The sequence below is a fragment of the Danio rerio genome, chromosome 4 (assembly GCF_049306965.1).
Source record: "Danio rerio strain Tuebingen ecotype United States chromosome 4, GRCz12tu, whole genome shotgun sequence".
Classification (NCBI taxonomy): domain Eukaryota; kingdom Metazoa; phylum Chordata; class Actinopteri; order Cypriniformes; family Danionidae; genus Danio; species Danio rerio.
The window spans coordinates 41,346,838-41,369,730 of record NC_133179.1 but is presented as its reverse complement, the minus strand read 5'-3'; the positions used below and the strand labels follow the sequence as shown (position 1 = coordinate 41,369,730).

Genomic DNA, 22,893 nt, shown 5'->3' with positions numbered 1-22,893 from the left:
TACAGATAAGAGACGACAATTCATATGAAACAGGTGCCATTTCCACATTGCCATTTTCTAAATTCTCAATAAGTACAAACTTTAAAAAAAAAAAAAAAACTTGAAATATATCTTAACCCTCCAAAACAGCTATTTTCCCACCTCAAAATCCTTATTAATTTTATTGCTTTTCTTTAGGCAAGAGAGCCTCTCTTGTACCACACCGTTACAGACAATATGTATGATTTTACAAAAGTAAAATAACTAATTGCTTTTTAATTTTATATGTTTTCCAAATTATCTTTTATGCAGCTATCAATGGAAAGTCTGTAGTTTAATCAATTTTTTTTATTATTACATTTTTACATTTGAAAAATAAATTTGGCATCTCAAATGCCTCATTGTTTTCGCTGAAAAAACAAATTAACTTAAAAAGTACAAATCAACTTACATCTTTATTTATTAAGTCCACACACCAAGAACACCATTCAACATTAATTTATGTAACATTTTCTTTTCTTTCCATAAACCTGTAAGAAAATGGCAGTGTGACGGGGTGGTATCTGCTGTGACAGGGTTGTTCACTGTGACAAGGTGGTAAGGACAATGTATTTTAAAAGTAATTCAACCAGTGTAAATCTTTAAACATGGTCATTTGTGAAATTATATATATATAAATATATATATATATATATATATATATATATATATATATATATATATATATATATATATATATATATATATATTGTTTTTATTTTGAGGTATGTAAAATTAGACCATTGAGGTAAGATGGACCACCTCATTTGGACTATGGCATTTTCTGTGTGGAGTTTGCATGTTCTTCCCGTGTTGGTGTGGGTTTTCTCCGGTTTCCCCTACAAGTCCAAACACATGTGGTATAGGTGAATTGGGTAAGCCTAATTGTCCTTAATTTATGTGTGTGAATGAGTATGGGTGTTTCCCATGATAGAAGGGCATCCGCTGCGTAAAACATATGCTGGATTAGTTGGTGGTTCATTCTGCTGTGGTAACCCAAGAATAATAATGGGACTAAGCCAAAAAAAGAATGAGTGCTGAGCACTGTATGTCCAATAATGTTTAATCTGAACTGTGTGCTACCCCAGGTGAAAAAAAATATCTAATTAAATGCAACTAAAATACACTTAAATACCCACAAATAAATTTTTAGTACATTGTTATTTTTTTGTGTTAAATAAAAGTTTGTTGGTTTTACACTATAAATATACTAATTAAAAGTATGTTTATACTTCAGTAGGACTTTAGTACACTTGACAAAAGTATACTAAATACCAGTAATACTTAAATAATTTTTTAGTGGACTACAATAAAGTACACTACAGAAAAAAACATCCTAAAGACTTTTATTAGTGTGTTTTTCAAAAGTGTGCTTTAAATGCTTTAAACATTAGTTGATTTTTAGTACACTGTTTACATACTAATCCTAAGTTTAAAATAAGTTAATATATAAAAAATATATTAGTAATGTATTGTAGTAGAAGAACATTTTCCCAAAAATTGTACTTAAGTACACTTAATGTGAATGCAATATTATCACTAACACTTAAATTGATTTTGAGTGTGGTAATTTTAAGTAATTTTAAGTAGAAGTACATTTTCCCAAAATGTCTTTACATTTCATATATGTGCTGTAATGTTGCATCTTATTTATATTTTTGTGTTCTCAGTTTTTGCTAAGTTTTTGTTCCCTTCCATAAGGTATTTTTGGACTTGTGGTTTATTGCACAAAAGAATTAAAGTGTAGAGCATTTAATTATATATTTTTTTCACCTGGGCTACCACATATGGCTGCACGCCTCATGGAGCACAGTTGAACTCATCAGTGAACAAAAGACACTTTGGCCGGTTTGTTTTTATTTACAGTTGTCTTGAACCAGTTTACAGACGCTTTTTATGAACAAAACAAAAATTACACATTTTATAAATAAGAAAACTGCGATAATAGGTGTAAACCAGGTTTTAAAAAATGCATTGACATCTATACGAGGCTTTAAACGTCGCCAAGGGGCATGGCGTCCTCAATACTGATGCGTAAGGTGCTTGACCATGCTTCAGATTTTGATGCCTTCGGGGTGATAATAACAAAAACTTCTGCTTCAAACATGGTTTTGCTTCTCACCCTAAAGAGTTTTACACAATAATTGATGATATTCCTAAAAACATCATAGTATTGATCAGAGATATTCTTTCACACTATTCTGTAGTTTTCTCTTCTGTTTTTGGCCACTTAATGTTTTAGACACAAAATGTAATAATAGGTTTTTAAAGAATATTCTTATTCAAAGGCTTTATCCTAATCAGCTCAGAAATTATTTTATTTTTAAAGATTTTAATTTATAGGAATTAGAAAAAATAAGAACAAGTATGGAACAAAATCAATGCCTAAAGTCTTGAATTAAAAAGCTTGTTGAATATCACAAACTGAAAAAAATAATACACCGTATTAACAAGTTCTTGCGTTTTAATGACTTGAATTCCAGGGTTTGTATTTTTAGGTCCTGAAATTTAACATATCTGTTTATTTAAGCTGTGAATATTTCAACGAAAAATGTTTCAAACACGTTTTCATACTTAAAAATTCAATAATTCATATTCAATTTTCAGATTTCACTTTCAACATATTCAATACCCTTTAAAAATACGATGCATAATATTCAAAAGGTCATTTTCAGTTCATTTTATTTCAGTTCTAATATTCGCTTCCATAAATTCAGTGGATCAAATTCGACTGTTAAAATTCAACATTACATCCGGGAACTGCAGGAGAAGCAATAGATTGCCGATTGAAGATCGCCAGCTGCTCTAGTATTCACCAGCAGGTGGAGATGGAATAATGTAAGATTTTTAACCCAGTAAACAGGCGAGAAAAAGGCTAATAAAGGCACAAAAGTAGCATTCAATTTTAATATCAATGCCTTGGACATTATAAATAATAAAAAGTATGAGTAAAATGAGTAAATGAGGGTTTAGTCATCTATATTTGCCCTTATGTAACGGAAGCCAGCTGGTGATCGCGTAAAGCTCACTCCTGATCCAGTGACAGACGTTGTTCTGCAATCTTATCGGAGCTTGTCTCCCATGCTGGCTCGTTACCTGCTCGGACCGGTGCAGTTACTTGCACATAAACCGTCTTTTGATGAATATGATGTTACACATTGTCTATCTTTATTGACTCTTTCTTCCATAGACGCAAAGTATTATATTGACAGCTAAAGAATATAAACGTAAGAGAAACAGGAGAGGAAATATTATAATAATAATACAAAATAGATAAACATTGACAGGGCTAAGAACAATTACGAACAAAGATTTTCAAAACCAGAGAGATTTTATGAGAATGTCACAAAACAGTTTACTTGGAAATGTTAAACAGAGTTCAGGTATGATTTAAGGTTGGTTATGGATGGGGCGTCTGATTTAAAATAATTTAACATGCGAATGCATTAAAGGGGCGTCTTCAGTTATTCACACAGAACCATCTAATATGGCATAAGGAGTAATGTTTGCGCTGTTTAAACGCAGCTATGTCAGGATTGGGATAGGTTATACATTTTCATCATTTAAATTATTATTATGATTGTTAATATTATTATTGTATGACATTTTTTTCTAATTTTTGGGGTTCTGCCATGGTTAAACGTTTGCAAAATGTCTTAGTTTGTCCAGATTATTGTTTTATTGTTATGTAGCCTATAGGCGAGAAAAAAGGTAATAACGCAAAAGTGGCAATGTCGCAGCCAATGATAAGTAATAAAACGAGTCGCCTGTGGTTTGATAATAGGCAGTTATAACTGACTTTGTTTTTATTAAACGAGAAAACCGTTATTTATAACTTTGCAGCGACCGTTTGTATTTTATGATAAGCAATGTTGATCTTTTTTGCAGTTATTAAACATATAAACTTATTTAAACTGGTTTAAACTTAATATAGTTGTCACTTGAGCTAGTTTCATAAGATTAATGTTTATAATGCGTGGTTTGACATGCGTGGTTGAGGGGTTCCTGCAAAGCAGCTCAATTCATCCGCATTGGGGTATTATGAGCTTTAATCGCCATCTACTGGAGAGAATGTATTTGCTCATTTATAACTCTTTTCTGCAAGTGTGTTTTATGATTTCACAAAGTCAAACCATTATGTTTTTATTTTATATTTTGAGATGATCATATTTAAATAAACAATTGCTAGGGTAGCTAATAGTTTCTTTTTTCTTGTTTTTTAAAAAAAATCAGTAGCTTATAAAATCCAAATTTTTGCTTGACAAAGTTATTGGTTTAGGATTCTTGATGCATTTTTGCTGTGTTGGAAACTCATAAGCTCACACTAAATCAATTATATCATCAGAAATGACAGATATAAGAAATCCATTAATATTCATCACTCTTTTTACAATTATACAAGCAATTTCGCGCCGACGTCAGCTCCACTTTCGGAAATGGTAAACAGCGAGGTGTTATTCATATAAGCCCAAGCATGACATATGTCATGATTAATATAATAATCGAAACACTCTTGTAGGCTATTCTTATGCTTGGCCAAATGTCATGACTTTCACTTTCATTTTACATTATTATGCACACGCCCAGATGTCATTTGAAACTTTGGAAGAATTCCTATCATATATTGGCAGCCATTCAGCATCTCAATCAGTTTGCTGTGGGGCGCTGGCTCTGACTGGCCACCGGAGCTCGCGGCCGCTCGTTCGACTTTGTCGTGAGCAAGCCGCACAGCACATGCATAAAAACGTCAATCATTTGATTCATTCATCAATTCATTCATTTTCCTTCTGCTTCGTCTCTATTTTAGAGGAAAAGCAATATTCTGGACAAACCAAAGACATTTTGCAAACGTTTAACCGTGGCAGAACCCCAAAAACTAGAAAAAAAGAAGAGAAAGACGATAGCAAAGTGATAGCTAAAAAGGATAAATAGAAATATTAATTTAGAATCACGGATGACTTATTTAAGCGCAATAGCCCAAATACATGTCATAAAATAATAATAACAATAATTTAAATAATTAAATTATAACCTATCCCAATCCTGACATAGCTGCGTTTAAACAGCGCAAACATTACTCCTTATGCCATATTAGATGGTTCTGTGTGAATAACTGAAGACGCCCCTTTAATGCATTCGCATGTTAAATTATTTTAAATCAGACGCCCCATCCATAACCAACCTTAAATCATACCTGAACTCTGTTTAACATTTCCAAGTAAACTGTTTTGTGACATTCTCATAAAATCTCTCTGGTTTTGAAAATCTTTGTTCGTAATTGTTCTTAGCCCTGTCAATGTTTATCTATTTTGTATTATTATTATAATATTTCCTCTCCTGTTTCTCTTACGTTTATATTCTTTAGCTGTCAATATAATACTTTGCGTCTATGGAAGAAAGAGTCAATAAAGACAGACAATGTGTAACATCATATTCATCAAAAGACGGTTTATGTGCAAGTAACTGCACCGGTCCGAGCAGGTAACGAGCCAGCATGGGAGACAAGCTCCGATAAGATTGCAGAACAACGTCTGTCACTGGATCAGGAGTGAGCTTTACGCGATCACCAGCTGGCTTCCGTTACATAAGGGCAAATATAGATGACTAAACCCTCATTTACTCATTTTACTCATACTTTTTATTATTTATAATGTCCAAGGCATTGATATTAAAATTGAATGCTACTTTTGTGCCTTTATTAGCCTTTTTCTCGCCTGTTTACTGGGTTAAAAATCTTACATTATTCCATCTCCACCTGCTGGTGAATACTAGAGCAGCTGGCGATCTTCAATCGGCAATCTATTGCTTCTCCTGCAGTTCCCGGATGTAATGTTGAATTTTAACAGTCGAATTTGATCCACTGAATTTATGGAAGCGAATATTAGAACTGAAATAAAATGAACTGAAAATGACCTTTTGAATATTATACATCGTATTTTTAAAGGGTATTGAATATGTTGAAAGTGAAATCTGAAAATTGAATATGAATTATTGAATTTTTAAGTATGAAAACGTGTTTGAAACATTTTTCGTTGAAATATTCACAGCTTAAATAAACAGATATGTTAAATTTCAGGACCTAAAAATACAAACCCTGGAATTCAAGTCATTAAAACGCAAGAACTTGTTAATACGGTGTATTATTTTTTTCAGTTTGTGATATTCAACAAGCTTTTTAATTCAAGACTTTAGGCATTGATTTTGTTCCATAAACAAGTTACATTTCTTATCTAATTCTCCCCAAAATGAAAGAGCTTCAGTTTAAAGTGATTAATGATGTGTATCCATCAAAATAATTCCTGAGATTAAAATGTGATACTGAGGATAACTCTTGTCAATTGTCAATGTTGTGAGAGTCATATTGAAACCACTAAGCATATATTCTACAATTGCATATCCTCTTGTAAATGACAGAATGTCTCATGTCAATATCCATGTTAAGCCTTTTTGCTATAAACAAGTTAAATTGGGTGTAACTAAATAAAATTGTACACAGCATTACCTGGTTAACAACGTTTTATGCTTTGCAAAATTCTTCATTCATAAATTTAGGTTTTTGTATTACTAGTATTAGCATGTGAGCTTACAAATCACTCATGTTCGCATTCACAATAGCGACACTGAATTTCCTATACATGTATTAATTTGTAGGAATGTATGAGTTTTCACATGAACGTATCTATAAAGGCAACCTTTAAAGCTTGTCTACAGAAAAGTTTAATTGTCTTCATTAAGAAAACTTGTTTCTTTTTTCAAATTAGTCAATCAAAATAAATGTGTAGTGTGTAAACATTTTCTTCTCTCTAATCTTTCTAATTCTCTTTTCAGAGCCGACCATTTGATTTGGTAATCAATTTGGTAAGTTAATAAACAATTTGCAAGTGTGCAATGTGCAGAAATATGGTTATCGGTTCATAGTAAGTTGAAACACATTGTTAGATTTTGCTATACTTGGCTAAACTGTTCTTGGGTGGTTCCCCAATATATAGATGACTAATACATAAAGTAAGCAAGCTGACTAAAGTTATTACGGGTAGAAGACTTTATTAAAGACAATAGTGCAGTTCCTCATCAGTAATGTCAACTCATCGATCTTCAAGTAAGAGATTACCCAACTGCTTTGATTGGGTCACAATTCTTGAGCTCCTGTAGGTCATTTGGTTCACACCTTTTCAGATGCAGATACTTGTTTGCATATGAAACAAGTCATACAATCTATCAACATATAGAGGTCTTTTGCATTATTGCAGCCCGATAGCAACTCTCACAACCTGGTACTGGGATGTGACCCCTGATCTACACTACAAAACAGTTATTAAAAATTTTCACCCCTCTTCAGTTATTGAGTTTACATATTCAGGTGTTCAAAGGGTTTCATTTCCAGTAACTTGACATGTATTCAAGAGTTCACACTTGTCCCAGAAGAGAGCCCTAAGCTCATAAGATACTCAAGCTCTGGACTCCCTTCCGTAAGCAGGGTGAGAGGGGAGTTTGAGCTCAGGTAGATCACCATGAACACCTTGTTTCTGTTCTAATGACAGATATAGAGATGGCTAAAAGGAGATATATGGCTTCTAAGAGCTCGACTATGGGCAACTATTTTGGCACATATCTAGAAAGGAGGGGCAGTAGGGGTGGGAGGAGGATTCTTCAAGATGAAGATAACCGAGTTAAGAAACTTTGGTTATCTATAGTGAGTTAGGAATCATCTGATTGGTGAATCATGTGTTAGCTAATGCAGGACCAGCCATGGACAATCATAAGCATGTGATCCTCTCGAAAGTAGTTTATAAGTAAACTTCACTTGAATGAACAGCCAAACTACGTGAAAAAACTGCTGTTTTGAATATACCTGCATTTGTGTGGACAAGGCCTAAATGTTGAGGACTCTGCTCTGAATTGTGAAGCTTCATGTGTGCGCTGAGGCTTCTTTTATGTTTAAAGTCTTTTCCACACTCACTGCATCTAAAACGCTCTCCTGAGTGAGTCTGCATGTGTCGCTTAATAGAGTCTTTGCGTGTGAGACTCTTTCCACACTGATCACATGTGAACACTATGGTTCCAGTGTGACCATTCATGTGATTCATGAGGCTAAGTTTGGTTGTGAAGCTCTTTCCACACTGAACACATGCAAACAGCTTCTCTCTAGTGTGAGTTCTCAAGTGGTGTTTGAGTGTGCTTTTACGTATGAAACTTTTACCACACTCTGTGCATGTGTAAGGTTTCTCTCCAGTGTGAATCCTCATGTGGTTATTGAATGTGCTTTTATTTGGGAAACTTTTACCACATTCTGTGCATGTGTAGGGTTTCTCTCCGGTGTGAGTTCTCTTGTGGATATTTAATGTGCTTTTATTTCTGAAACTTTTACCACACTCTGTGCATGTGTAAGGTTTCTCTCCAGTGTGAATCCTCATGTGGATTTTAAGGTTTTGTTTTTTAGCAAAACATTTCCCACACTGTGTGCAAGTAAAACTTCTCTCTCCGGTGTGTGTTCTCATGTGGACTTCAAGGTTGTAATTTTGTTTAAAACTCTTTTCACACTGAGGGCAAGAATAAGGCTTTTCTCCAGTGTGAACTCTCATGTGCACTGCCAGGTTTCTTGCATGATGGAAGCTTTTTCCACACTGTTGGCATGTGTACGACCTCTCTCCAATGTGAATTCTCATGTGGGCTTTAAGGAAATGGATTTTAGGAAAACTCTTTCCACATTGTTTGCAGGTGTAATGTTTCTCCCTATTGTGAACTCTCATGTAAACATCAAGGTTTGGCTTTTGACTGAAACTCTTTCTACTCTGTTTACAGCTGAAATTACACTCAGACTTGTAATTTAGATGTCTTCTGTGTGATGAAGTCTTTTTAGTCAGTGTGGGTTTTTCATCAGTCGGTATGTCTTGGTGTTTCTCTTCCACTTCATTCTGTTGATGAGTCTCTTCTTTCAGCATCATCAGGTCTGAAAAAAACAACAAAAAAGTGAACTTTAGAATGAAGGCTCAAAGCGACAAGCATTAAATGGATGTTTCACCAAAAAATTAAAATGACCTCACCATTTACTCTCCATCATGTGGTTTTAAACGTTTCCTTTCTTCTGGAACACAAAGTAACCCAGTGTTTTTTTCGTAATATCTTCTTTTGTGTTCACCAGAATCAAGAAATTTAAAACCACAAGAGGAAGAGTAAATGGTAAGTCTATTTTCATTTCTACATGAACTATCACTTTAAAGGGTTCCTATTATGAACCTTTTTACAAGATGTAAAGTAAGTCTTTGGTGTTCCCAGAATGTGTCTGAGGTTTCGGCTCAAAATCAGATCATATACCTTGCAGAATATTTAATTTTGGGGTCAGAGGAAAACCAAGCTCTTTTTGTGCCTGTGGCTTTAAATGAAAATGATCAAATGCACTCGCTCTAGATTACTCCTGTTGTGTTCCCTCATGTGCATCTTCTACTGGATTTAAACATTTTTAACTTTTTTGGAAGACCTGATAGAGACAAATCCTGCATGTTCATAGCAAGTACGGATAATTCACGCTTATATTTGTGAGTTTGCATTATTGTATATAACTTATGCAAATGTTTCTCAGTACTGGGTTGCAGCTTGAAGGGCATCTGCTGTTCAAAACAAATGCAGGATAAGGTGGTGGTTCATTCTGCTGTGGCGACCCTTGATGAATAAAGGAACTAAGCCAGGGCTTTTCAATTAGCAGCCCGCGGGTCGAACTGGCCCCCGAGGCAATTTGTTCTGGCCCTCCAAATAGTGACCAAGACATCAAAAATAAATTTAGCTCAGTCGAAAAACGGACGCTATAGCTATGAAGTGACGTGCGTCTGTTCAGTTTAGTATGAGCTGCAAAGGCTGCGCAGAGCGTTTCGGACAGCTGAAAACATTTGGATATGTTTTGTAGAAAATGCCTTATGTACAATGCACTGTAATCAATAATAGGGATGCAACGATTAGCTGATTTCACTATTAACTGCGCTTTAATTTGTCACAGTTAATTAATCGTAAAGGCTTCTCTAAGCCGCATTTCTGTTGCACAGAAAAGTTATGGCAAGTTGCCAACTGTGCGCTAGTTAAGTTCTAAGTATGTACACCGAGGCTAATACGCACGCACACCGGATTAACTATAGCAGCGGCCGTTACCATATCAAGTCTTTTCCACTTGCAAGTTTGTTATTTCTAATGTAAGAATGACAATATGCACGCACAAGCAGAGCAACGCGCTTGCCTCTGTCCGGGCGCACACAGTAGAAAACATCTCACGGTGAGATTTGACCGTGCCTTTTAGTGAAATGTAAACAAAATATATGTTAGATGAATTATTATTAAAATGATTATATACGCATGAACCCAGATGATAACAACAGCTAATCTAAATAGCTACTTCCCTAATATAAAGCTAGTTGTTCTAAATTACATTAGACGTGATAACTGTGAAAGCATGATTATTCTTCAGATTATATCGTACAACCAAAATCTTTATTGTTGCATCACTAATTGCTCTGCTGTTCAAAACATAACATATGAATGTGTCTGAATGTAGAAGAAGCCTTCTTCAGCAATGCACTGCTTTTGTTGTGCGAAAAAAACACATTTTGAATGTTTGTAAAAAAATTTTTTTTTAAAGTCAACTGGACAGTGCAGTTGTTTTAAAATACAATATATTAACATTTTATTGTAGAAAAAGCCATCGTGGGTGTCTTTATCAGCACAAAATACACCATATGGGCTCTTATATGGAGTTGTGTCATCACTTATATAACGAGTCATATCTTTTCGGCCCTTCGTTTGGGATGCTTTTCATGAACCGGCCCCCATGCCAAAATAATTGAATAGCCCTGAACTAAGCCAAAGGAAAATGAATGAATGAACTTATGCAAATGCTTAATGCCACATTTGCTGTAAACTGGAGTGATGAGATGGCAAGATGACATTGCTACTTTTTTTCATTCATTTGTACTTTTGTCTCAGTTTTCTTGCCTTTGTGCAAGTCCTGAGGCTTAGCTGAAGACCTACATGATGACATTTTATATACCTGACAAGATGCAGAAATGCCATCTAAAAAGGTCATCTACTGTTTGTCCAATCAGGGACAGTGACAACGTAAATCTACAAATAATAATAATGTTAACCCGGGGTTTGCCAATGCCAACTGTTTGAAGTGTGAAACGCTCTGAAAATACTCAGCATCAGCTCTCAGGATAAACGGAGCAAAATGACAAACAGCGACAATTGTCAATCATGTCATAGTAGTGACCCGGTGTTCTTTGGACTTCGCATAAATGATCTAAGATGATTTGGCAGATCCTGGATCTTTTAATCTTGATAACTGATCTCTGGCAAATTTGGTTCTTCAAACAAGCTTGTGAATCAGATTTAAAAGTCTGGATGAACTGATATAAGATCACTGCCCGTGTTGTGAAGGACTGATCTATCAATCGAAATTATGATCATCAATGCAACGATTGGCTGACGGCACAGCAGCATAATGACATCCTCTGATTAATATTCAATTATCCATGTGAATAAAATTACATAAAATTCAAAGTCAATGGTTTGTTAAATATGACACGCAATAACTTTTCACCTTTGTTGTGGGCTGCAGGCTTTACACTTCATGTGTCAATAGTATTTAGCAATTTATTTAGTTTTACAGTTAAAGCGGATTTTCTTTATTATTGTAGCCGGTTTCTTATTCTGTGTAAAGAATAACTGTTTACAAAAGCATTTGGATATTGGTAAAGGCGTCTGCACCTTTTGTGACGCATCAAATCAGTCATATTACTGTCAAAACATGTTCATGACTGCATATGTATTTTATATATATATATATATATATATTTTTTTTTTTTATTTTTTTTTTTTAACTATTTTCTCAAGTGTATGTAACTACTACTGTAAGAAAAAAAAAAACTGAATTCAGTACATACTTTCAGTATTTTCTTTGCTTGAACTGACCCGATCTAATCCTGTTTATATGAAATGAGCCTGCTCCCAAGTTGGTTTAAGCTACCAGAACTGTTGCTATGACAACAACTCTCGGATCAGTTTTGAAGAACGAAATGATCTTGGATCGTGTCAAATCCTCAGTAACCATATCCAGCTAATTGAGTAATCCACGTACAAAGAACAGACCCCTAATCTCATATACTACTGATTTAGAAGTTCCAATTCAGTTGCCTATTGGAGATACCAGGAATAATAAACGGCAGAAAACGGTCACCGTACTTGCTCTACAAAAAAGTGTGTTTGTGACTATACATACAAAGAAAAACAATACAATTAGAAAATATGACTTTGCAACATCAAGAGCTTTAGGCAAGGGCCAGTGTAAGATTCTGACGATATGATAACCTTGAATAAAAATATCACGGTTTCACAATACTCTAAAATTATTTCTTTTAAATGTCTGGGTAAAAAACCAAACACTTTTTTTTTCCTTTTGAACACACAATATTTTCTTTTAAGAAACTTTTTAAATATTGGAGCAGTAAACATGTCAGGCTAAATCATTTAAATGAATCAATTACTACTGTTGTCCTCATTTGTTTCAAAAACACAGATTTCTTTACAATTTAAAACAGCATCTTAGGATATCTTTTCTGCTTGAGATACTGTTGTCCTAAAAAACTTAAAAAAAAAAAAAAAAAATTACCTATACAGTAGGAATGGTATAGAAAGTTTTGACAGTTTTATACCTTGAAAACGTCTCATACCCAAGCACCATAACACCTTTAAGTTTTTAGGATCTAAAAATTCAGCCTTTAAATAAAGTCGTAAGCAAAAAGTTTTACAATGTTGTTTTCATGATAATTAATTATTTTAGTGTCCATTTCATTCAGCATATTTAAAATTAGGGGCATTCAAATTTTTTGACATACTTTAAACCAGGGTTTCTGCAGGTTTCACCTAGTTAAATGTAAGACTTAAGACATTTTAAGAACATAATGAATTAAATTTTAAACTCATAAAAGGCTAAAGGCAATTTTTTTTCAAATTATCAAAAAATATTATAATTTAATACATTTAATAATACAATAATAAATAAATAATAAAAAATAAATATTTTAGCCAAAGATAAATATTTAAATATTGTGTAAAAAAGAAAGCATTACTTATATCCATACTTTTTTACAAACATAAACTTTATTTAAAATAATAAAAATGTTTTAAAAGTTTTATAAACTATAATAAACTAAATCTATGCAAAACACTCTGTCAAGGTCAATGACCTCAGCAGTAAATGAATGGAGAATGTTAAAACAACTGTTCTTGTAAGGAAAATAATTAAACCATTAAGATAAATAGAGTTAAAATAACCTTTTTGAATGAAAATTTTAAAGATTTATTGAGATGGATTGTTGGTGATTGTATGGGTTTTGGCCAGATTGGGTAGCAAAACTCAGATACTATCTGTGAGAACTAGTAACAACTACTAGAAACATGTTTAAATTCATAAAGATGTTGAGAAATTGTGATCAACGGGACATATGCAAATGGAAAGTACTAAGTCAACACCATCACCGTAATAGCAGATATCTTCTATAAGAATACTGTAGGTCAAATATCGGCAGCTCATTTTAAACCTTTTTAAAAATTATTGTTTACATTTATTGTACATAGCCCCAGTGCTCAAGCACACTTTACAAACAGTAGAAGAACAAGAAAAGCAAGGTAGAAGAAGGTAGAAAAATGGGAGACTAATAATACATAAAATAATGACAAAAGACACGAGAACAAGTAACAAGAAAGAAACTCATTACTGTCTTTCAATGAGTGCTTATGTGTATTTAGTAGATAGAGGTAAAGTTGGTTTTATATTCGCACAGTCATTCATTTGTTCATTTAGAAGTCTCTATATTGTTTACCAAGTTACTTTGAATATTCGATCGGAATTAGCATGCAAGTGTGACTTAAAAACAATATTAACACTGTTTATTTTACTGTGAACAATGTTGTACTTTGATAGTCATTTGCTGCTAATATGATTTTACTATTTAGAGTTTGAAAATAATACTTTTATAAAGTTATATTATAAAGAAGAGTTTTTACCATTGATTGACTATGGTGATGTTTTATATATGAAGGCTTCAACCAAATGTCTTCAGCCTTTAAACTCCATCTATCACAGTGCTCTAAGGTTTGTTACAGGCTGTCAAAGAATTATTCAACATTGTGAATTGTATGCCAAAGCTGAGTGCCCTTCTCTGAATGTAATAATGTACACCCACTGGACACCCAATGTTCTCTTCTTCATAAGTCTAAATGCCAGTATGTCCTACGTTCAAGTGAATCTTATCATTTGACTGTTCCCTGGGTTCGAACTGGAATAGGGAAGCGAGCCATCAGTCATGCCGCCCCCTCTTCCTGGAATACTCTTCAGTCTGAAATAAAAATGTTGCTATGACATTGTTTTGCTCTATCCTTTTTAACAAACCACAACAGTCAATTTCTCAATGTATGTGTTTTTAATATATTGAAATGTGGTAAAGCTGAACAACTGAACTGTATTTTTATATTATATAAAATGTATATTTATTAATATTAATATTATTAAAAATATATATTTTTTCATAAATCGTGTGTTGGGGACCTCTAGGCCAGGTCACCCTTGTAAATGAGATCTTGATCTTAATGGGTTTTTATCTGGTTAAATAAAGAAACATATATGTCTGAATATCCAAATATAAAACCAACTTTACCTCTATGACTGACAGCTTATAAGACTTTATCAGTGTTGTTGTATTTGTGTGTTTTAAACAAAACAATTAATGATGTTAAAATAAAGGGGAAAGTCCAGATGTGCGAATATAAAACCAACTTTACTTATATATTTAAGAGAACTAGGCAGCACACTCAGGACTACAAGATGGTTTAGCAGTAATTTAGCATTGTCATTATTTAAAAACAAAATCTGAATGAGGATCAAATGACTGAGTTGGTCTTTTGAAAATGAAACTCAACCTGTTTGTTCCTGCAGATCTTCCTGTTTGACTGTGAATGTTTCTTCAATCTTCACATCTTCACTCTCCTCTTTAATAAACGCCATCTTTATAACAGTGTGAAGATCAGTCGCTTCAGCAGGATTTTCTTTCTGCCTTTGGACACTTTATCCTGTTTAAAATGAACAAAACAATTAAAATTTCCTGTTTAAAATAAATAAAACAATGAACAGAAACAAAATAACTTCTCTTCAACAGTTTCTTTATTAGAGTAATTAACAAAAAGAAATCGGGTAAAAGAGCAAGTCTGAGCAAGAAACAATAGCCACACATGACATTTATTTCTAAAAGAGGTAAAGTTGGTTTTATATTCACACATTCAGACTTTCCCCATAAAAATATAATTTCATAAAAGTATTATTTGCAAACTCTGTACAGTGAAATTATATTAGCAGCTAATGACTATCAAAGTACAACATTGTTCACAGTCAAATAAACAGTGTTAATGTTCAATATTCAAAGTAACATGATAAACAATATAATAGAGGTAAAGTTGGTTTTATATTCCCACATTCATTCATTTAGAAGTCTCTATATTGTTTACCATATTACTTTGAATATTTGAGCGGAATTAGCATGCAAGTCTGACTTGAAAACAACAATAACACTATCTAATTCACTGTGAACAATGTTGTACTTTGATAGTCATTGGTTGCTAATATGATTTTACTATTTAGAGTTTGCAAATAATACTTTTATGAAATTATATTATTAAGGGGAAAGTCTGAATGTGTGAATATAAAACCAACTTTACCTCTATCAAATGAGCTGATTAAAACTAATACTCCATTTTTTATATATAGTTATGTATACTTATAATAGAATGACATTATGCTATGCTATTTAATAAATTGCATTAAATCTTGCGTAAAACACTTAATACACACATTTCACACTTTACACTTTATACAAACAATAGCCCTGACGTTAATTACTTTGAGTAAAATGATATCAAGTTGTGTAATGGGTTAAAATAATTGTCAACATGAACCTGAAACGTTAATCAATCCGTTTATATCTGTGTAAAAGTTTAGAACAAACCTTTCTTCTGTTGAATCGCAGTGCGGGAGCAGCGCAGCCCTATGACGTCACACACCACGCCAAAATAAAAGTCTTTTGTTTCGCTTTTTTGCCACTTACTGTTGCAGTCATGACTTATTAATACATTTTTCTCTCGTTTTCCACTTCAACTTCCCCTTGCTCTCTCTCTCTCTCTCTCTAATAAAAAAGAAAGATATTTATATATAATAAGTAAATAACATTTTAACAATACATCATATTATTCAATATATCACATTAATATTCAATACATTATATTACTGTTCAACATATATTATTCATACAAATCAATACAAAATAGATCAGAATATACTTTACATTTAACAATCAACATTTTAAGATAAAACAGTAATACAAATAATAATCAGTGTATTTACAATGATATTTATAATCAAGGTGTGTGTGTTGTGTGTGATAGAGAGAGAGTGAGAGAGAGAGAGACAGAGAGCAGATATAGCGGAAAGTGGAAAATGAGGGAGAAATGTATCAATAAGTCATGACTGCAACAGTAAGTGGCAAAAAAAAAGACTTTTATTTTGGCGTGACGTGTGACGTCATAAGGCTGCACCGTTCCTGCGCTGGAATTCAACTGGAGAGGGGTTTGTGTTTAAAACTTTAACAAAAATATGAACTGATTGATTAAAGTTTCAGGTTTTTCATCTGATGCTAAATTTAGAACCTGCTGTTGACAATATTATTTAACCTTTTATACAACGTAATACTATTTTACTGACAGTAATGAGAGCTATTGTTTGAATAAGTTAACAGAAATTTAATACATATTTTAATAACCTTTTAATTTATTACATAGCATAATGTCATTCCATTTTAAGTATAAAAGAAATGAAGTAACTTACTAGTTTTAATCAGGTCATTGTTTCTTCCACAGACTTACCTGATTTGTTTTTGTTAATGACTCTCTTATAAAGAAACTGTTGAAGCAAGTGTTGAAGAGAAGTTATTTTGTTTCTCTTCATTGTTTTATTTATTTAAAAAAAATTTTATTGTTTTGTTCATTTTAAACAGGATAAAGTGTCCAAACGCAGAGAAAAACTACTGCTGAAGCGACTGATCTCCACACAGTTATAAAGATGGCGTTTATTAAAGAGGAGAGTGAAGATGTGAAGATTGAAGAAACATTCACAGTCAAACAGGAAGATCTGCAGGAACAAACAGGTTGATTTTCATTCTCAAACAGCAAATAACCAAAATGGTCTTGTTTGAAGTTTGTCAAAAATCGTGGATGCCCCCAATATTAAATATTCTGAATGAAATGGACACTTAGATAATTAATTATTTTAAAACATTGTACAGTATTCTAAACTATATGATGTTGTTGTGGGATGACATGAGGCAAAACAAACAAATTATGGTGGAACAATAATGTTTAGCATTGCACTGACTACAACTGGCCAACAAACTAGTCTAAAAAAGACTTTTGCTGATTTAGATATGGATTACAGCATGCAAAAATTGTTAACCCTGGGTCATTCTAACTCTGGATAAACAGAATCCTGGGTTATCTGTAATCACGTTCCACACTGCTCATGTTATACCTGGGGTTAAAATACAATCCTAGATGTTCATTAACAGATGTTTCACATTCACAAACCCAGGGTTAACATTATTATTTGTATATTTACATTGCCACTGTCCCTGATTGGACAAACAGCAGGAAACCTTTTTAGATGGCATTTCTGCATCTTGTTGGGTATATACAATGTCGCCACGTAGGTCTTCAGCTAAGCTTTAGGACATGCACAAAGGCAAGAAAACAAAGACGAAAGTACAAATGATTGAAAACATGTAACAAAGTATGTCATCTTGCCATCTCCTCATCATTCCAGTTTACAGCAAAGGAGGCATTAGGCATTTGCATACGTTTTATACAATAATGCAAACTCACTAATATAAGCGTAAATTATGCGCACTTGCTACGAACATGCAGGATTTGTCTCAATCTGGTTTTCCAAGCAGGTTAAAAATGTTCAAATCGAGTGGTAGAAAAATAAATCACCTGATGAACGTAGTTCATATAGACCTATTTGCTTGATTGGGTTAGATGCCAAGATACTCTCTAAGCTCCTGCCCAGGAGACTCGAGATAGTTCTCCCCCACCTTATAAACCCAGACCAGACAGGCTTTGTACAGAACATTTCTCTATTACAAATATAAGAAGACTTATGAAAGTTATACAGTACACCAATCAACAAAACTATAAAGCAATCTCTGCATCTTCAGCTTTTGATGGGGTTGAGTGGAGTTATCTGTTTGAAACTCTGCATATATTCTGTATAAAGGGTGAATTTCTAAAAGAGATTCAAATGATCTATCACTCCACAATGTCTTGCGTTGTTACTAATGGTCTACGGTCAGATCCTATTCCACTTGCTAGGGGCACCAGGCAGGGCTGCCCACTGAGCCCTCTTCTGTTTGCATTGGCTCTGGAACCTCTAACAAAAGCTATCAGACAGAATAAAAAATATAAAGGGTATATCAATGAAGAGTTGTGAACACAAAATTGCACTTTATGCAGATGATATTCTGCTGTTTTTATCATCACCTGAACACTATAATTTTTTAAAGATTTTAGCTTAAAAATTTTAGCTTTTTTTTAGCTGCAATTTTTTTTTAGCTGCAAAAAAAATTAGCTTTAGCTTTAGATTTTGGCTACAAAATTAACTCCAATAAATCAGAAGCATTGCCAGTAGGTAATTTCGATGCTGAATCTACAGTAAATTTTTCTTTTAAATGGTCAAAATCTGGATTTGTTTATTTCGGAATTAAAGTGTCAACTGACTTAAATAAATTAGGGAAACTCAATTATGCCCCAATTGTTCAAATGGTCTAAAAAAAAGGAGAGGGTGCTCGCTGCAGAGCCATTTGAGCAGAGCTGAGCTCTAGCGAGGGGGAGCATGAGCTCTCGCTCTGCCTCCTGTAAGCTGTTTTAATGCGTACACCAACCCCACCCCTAACCCTAACCCCAGTGACATCACTCGGAGAAGAAGTGCAAAAAAGGTGGAGCTCAAGCTCAAGCTCCCCCTCGCTGGAGCTCAGCTCGCCCAAATGGCTCTGCAGCGAGCACCACTTGAAAAAAAGACTTAAACCGCTGGCAAACCCTTCCCCTTTCACTCTTTGGTAGAATAAGCTTAATTAAGATGAATATTCTCCCCCGATTATTATACCCTTTTCAAATGACACCCTTATGGTTAAGCAGGAAAGACTCTGCACAGCTTGAAAGTGCTTTTTCTAGATTTATATGGAATGGCAAAAAAACTTAAATCTCTGCAGATGCCAACAGAGCTAGGTGGATTACTACGGTAATATCGAATTAAGTTAATTTACAATACCGTTACATCCCTAATATATATATATATATATATATATATATATATATATATATATATATATATCACTCATTCATCTTTCAATCAAGCTTCTCGTGTCAGCCCAATGATGAAAAAGTTTGTTGTCGACCATTGTAAAACAGAAAGAAGAAATTAACATTCTCGACAAAATATGGATTTACTTTTATCGCCTAGACACCGGCCTCCAAGCTACGTGAGTGTCAGTGCCATCACTTATTGATCCGCAATCAGTATATGTAGATTGTGTGGACACTACTTGACTAAAATAATAGCTTCGCTACACAAAAGCTATTTGATTTAGAAAGTAGTGACGCTACTGAGAAATATAGTTACGCTAGTACCGTCACTACTTGTAGCGACGCTACTGCCCAACACTCCATGGTTTCAATGCTTCTAATGTAGAAATTTCCTAATTACTGATAGCCAAAGGTGTTTTAGTAACCGAAGTGGTCTCCAGTGCAAAGAACTCCACAATAGGTGTTTGCGCTGATGAGCAGTACTACACACGGTGTGTTTGGCACCCCTTATATGGGAGTCCAGGGCTGTAACATCCATCGTTGCTAGCTTAAAGGTTTGACCCAAACGTAATTCGGATTCCTTGGCCAAAGCGGATTAAACAAACCCACAAACTAGACTAGTAACGATCTTGTTCTGTAGCTCACCTCAAGTAACCATAGTAACGGGTGTGCATGCTTTTGTGCTTTCTGCTATTACGTGGAGCGTGAGATGTACTCAACGTTGCGCTGCATGATTTTTTAGTTAGCTTACATTAGTTACAGTTAATTTTGTTATTATATGAACTTAATTCTAAGAAAGGTAATATAAATGATTAAAATAAGACCTTTGTAACAAAACCCAAGACTTTGTATAATAATTCAAGGCTATTAAGGCCTTAATTTGAGATTATCAAATTTAAGACTTTTATAAATGCTTTTAAGACCCAATGGGTACTTTGATTAGGTTTTGCATATAAATACTCGCAGTCTCCTTTTGGTCATTCCACCTCTTCACGGAAATTGTCAGACTGATTTGGTGTATTAATCAACTATTGTGGGTTTTGGAACTGAACAAAAATGATGTTCCAGATGCTGGACATCCACTGGCACTTGATCATCATCAATTTAAGAGTAAATTTCCCTTTTTTGCCATCCTCTGATGCATTTAGGTTTCGCCGCTATTAGATTTAGGCGTAGAGCGCCTATGTAGACGTAAAGAGCCTGACTGATATTCTACCAGAACCACGTCAGCAGAGTTCGTGCATAGAGTCCATATAATATAACTTCTATGTTAAGCGGCTTTGACACATTTTACATGGTAAAAGCACTAGATAAAAAAGATGAATTGAATCTGCTTAAATGTGTACATGTTAATGGACCAAACAAAATATGATCTGATTTATATTACATTTAATGTGCATCAAAATTACAGTGTGTGTAGCCAATGTTTCCAGTGTCTTCACTTTTCAGCTTGTAATGAGAATGTTTAAGACTTAATGAAAACTTATTTTATTTATTTATTTATTTCAGAACGAATTGAAGAGAATGAGGGGAGTAAAGAGGAGGAACATCATGTCAAAATTGAGGAAAAAACTCATTTACACACTGATGGTATTTTGAAAAGGAGAGACAAGAATCGTTTCACCTGCACTCGGTGTGGAAAGAGTTTTGGAAGAAAAGGCGATCTTAAGATTCACATGAGGATTCATACTGGAGAGAAACCATTCACATGCACTCAGTGTGGAAAGAGTTTTGGAAGAAAAGGCCATCTTAAGATTCACATGATGATCCACACTGGAGAGAAACCATTCACATGCACTCAGTGTGGGAAGAGTTTCAGCTGCTCATCATACCTTAATCTTCACATGAGGATCCACACTGGAGAGCAACCATTCACATGCAATCAGTGTGGGAAGAGTTTCAACCGATCATCAACCCTTAATAAACACATGAAAATCCACACTGGAGAGAAACCATTCATATGCACTCAGTGTGGGAGGAGTTTCAACAGATCATCACACCTTAACGATCACATGAAAATCCACACTGGAGAGAAACCATTCACATGCACTCAGTGTGGGAAGAGTTTCAGCCAATCATCATACCTTAATAAACACATGAGGATCCACACTAGAGAGAAACCATTCACATGCACCCAGTGTGGGAAAAGTTTCAACCAATCGTCACACCTTAATAAACACATGAAAATCCACACAGGAGAGAAACCATTCACATGCACTCAGTGTGGGAAGAGTTTCAACCAATTGTCACACCTTAACAGTCACATGAAAATCCACACTGGAGAGAAACCATTCACATGCACTCAGTGTGGAAAGAGTTTCCGCCAATCATCATCCCTTAATCGACACATCATGAGCCACACTGGAGAGAAACCATTCATGTCGAATCATCTTGTTTAATCCCGCCCCTCATGCTAAAACTCTAGTGTGACTGCAGCTTCGATGTGGGATGAGTTTCAGTAACTCATCAGACCTTAATAAACACATGAAGACCCACACTGGAGAGAAACCATTTACATAGACTCCGCTAGCTACCCCAGAAAGGTGTTGCTACTCTGGAGTCCTCATGTCAAGACCTGCCATCTCATTGACTCTTAAACCTTATGGTTTTGTATTGCATTACTTTTATCATGTAGTTAAAGTGTTGTTGTGATTATGTCCTAAGTTCTTTATCTTCATTATTATCCGTAGACATTTGTTGGTTGCTTTGATTGATTGTTCTGTGAGTTACATTTTATTATAAATAATTTGCATTTAGGCTATTTTGTTGGCTCATCTCTCGTTTATGTTGCAACTCAAACAAGCGGGCCATAACACTTTGTAAAATGTGTCCGGTTGTATCCGAGATCTTGACCTTTCAGTCATGACCATAGGTGAGAGTAGGAACCTAGATTGAGTGGTAAATTGAGAACTTTGCCTTTCATCTCAGCTCCTTCACCACAACAGACAATCACATCAACTGCATTACTGCTGCCACTGCACTGATCCATCTTTTAATCTCACATTCCATTCCACATGAAGAAAAAATAAATTAATGCAAATACTTAAACTCCATTTGGGGTAAGGACTCTCCTACAAACTGGAGATGGGCACCTTTTTCCAGTCAAGCACCATGGTTTTGACTTAGAGGTGCTGTTTCTTTTTCCTGCCATGTCACACTTAGCAGCAAACCATAATGCAGCAAACCATGCATGCTGAAGTTCCATGTCCTATGAAGCCAAAAGCACAATGTTATCTGCAAATATCAGAGACCGTCCTAGCCTGCACCTACAATTCTGTCAGTAAAAATTATTATGTTTTTGAGGTCAGCCTAAAAAATAACACCTTTAAAAAATAAAATGAATACATATATAGATAGATATATAGATAGAAATTTTAGTGGTGGAAGGGAAGTAGGATGGCTTGTTCAACTATAAACCAAGATGAAGCCTCA

The 22,893-nt window shown here is 34.3% G+C and overlaps 2 protein-coding genes across 5 annotated transcripts in view; one reads left to right on the top strand and one right to left on the bottom strand.

Annotated features, from left to right (window-relative positions):
• LOC137487279 (uncharacterized) overlaps nucleotides 1-16,119 on the bottom strand; it is a 44,081-nt gene extending 27,962 nt beyond the window's left edge. Inside the window, exons 1-4 of one of the 4 annotated variants that reach the window (XM_073947692.1) lie at nucleotides 16,059-16,119; nucleotides 14,980-15,129; nucleotides 9,063-9,100; nucleotides 7,050-8,968 (exon numbers count right to left, since the gene is read on the bottom strand). In XM_073947692.1, coding sequence (XP_073803793.1) covers nucleotides 7,806-8,963 — 1,158 coding nt within the window. In that variant the 5' untranslated portion in view covers nucleotides 8,964-8,968; nucleotides 9,063-9,100; nucleotides 14,980-15,129; nucleotides 16,059-16,119 and the 3' untranslated portion in view covers nucleotides 7,050-7,805. Of the gene's footprint in view, nucleotides 1-7,049; nucleotides 8,969-9,062; nucleotides 9,101-14,979; nucleotides 15,130-16,008 lie in introns of those variants that run through there. The other 3 variants (XM_068219933.2, XM_068219932.2, XM_073947693.1) reach the window with 3 other exon arrangements.
• Nucleotides 16,120-16,634: 515 nt separating this feature from the next.
• LOC141381675 (uncharacterized) lies at nucleotides 16,635-22,491 on the top strand. Its single transcript, XM_073947886.1, has 3 exons — nucleotides 16,635-16,675; nucleotides 17,103-17,252; nucleotides 20,971-22,491. Exons 2-3 carry the CDS (start codon nucleotides 17,168-17,170, stop codon nucleotides 21,858-21,860), a joined length of 975 nt encoding a protein of 324 aa, XP_073803987.1. The 5' UTR covers nucleotides 16,635-16,675; nucleotides 17,103-17,167; the 3' UTR covers nucleotides 21,861-22,491.
• The last annotated feature ends 402 nt before the right edge of the window (nucleotides 22,492-22,893 follow it).

Excerpts from the sequence above, each read along its gene's own strand:
- LOC141381675 (XM_073947886.1), top strand. The coding sequence starts at position 17,168 with ATGGCGTTTATTAAAGAGGAGAGTGAAGATGTGAAGATTGAAGAAACA. Across the intron at positions 17,253-20,970 it reads AGATCTGCAGGAACAAACAG|AACGAATTGAAGAGAATGAG; the intron begins GTTGATTTTCAT and ends TATTTATTTCAG.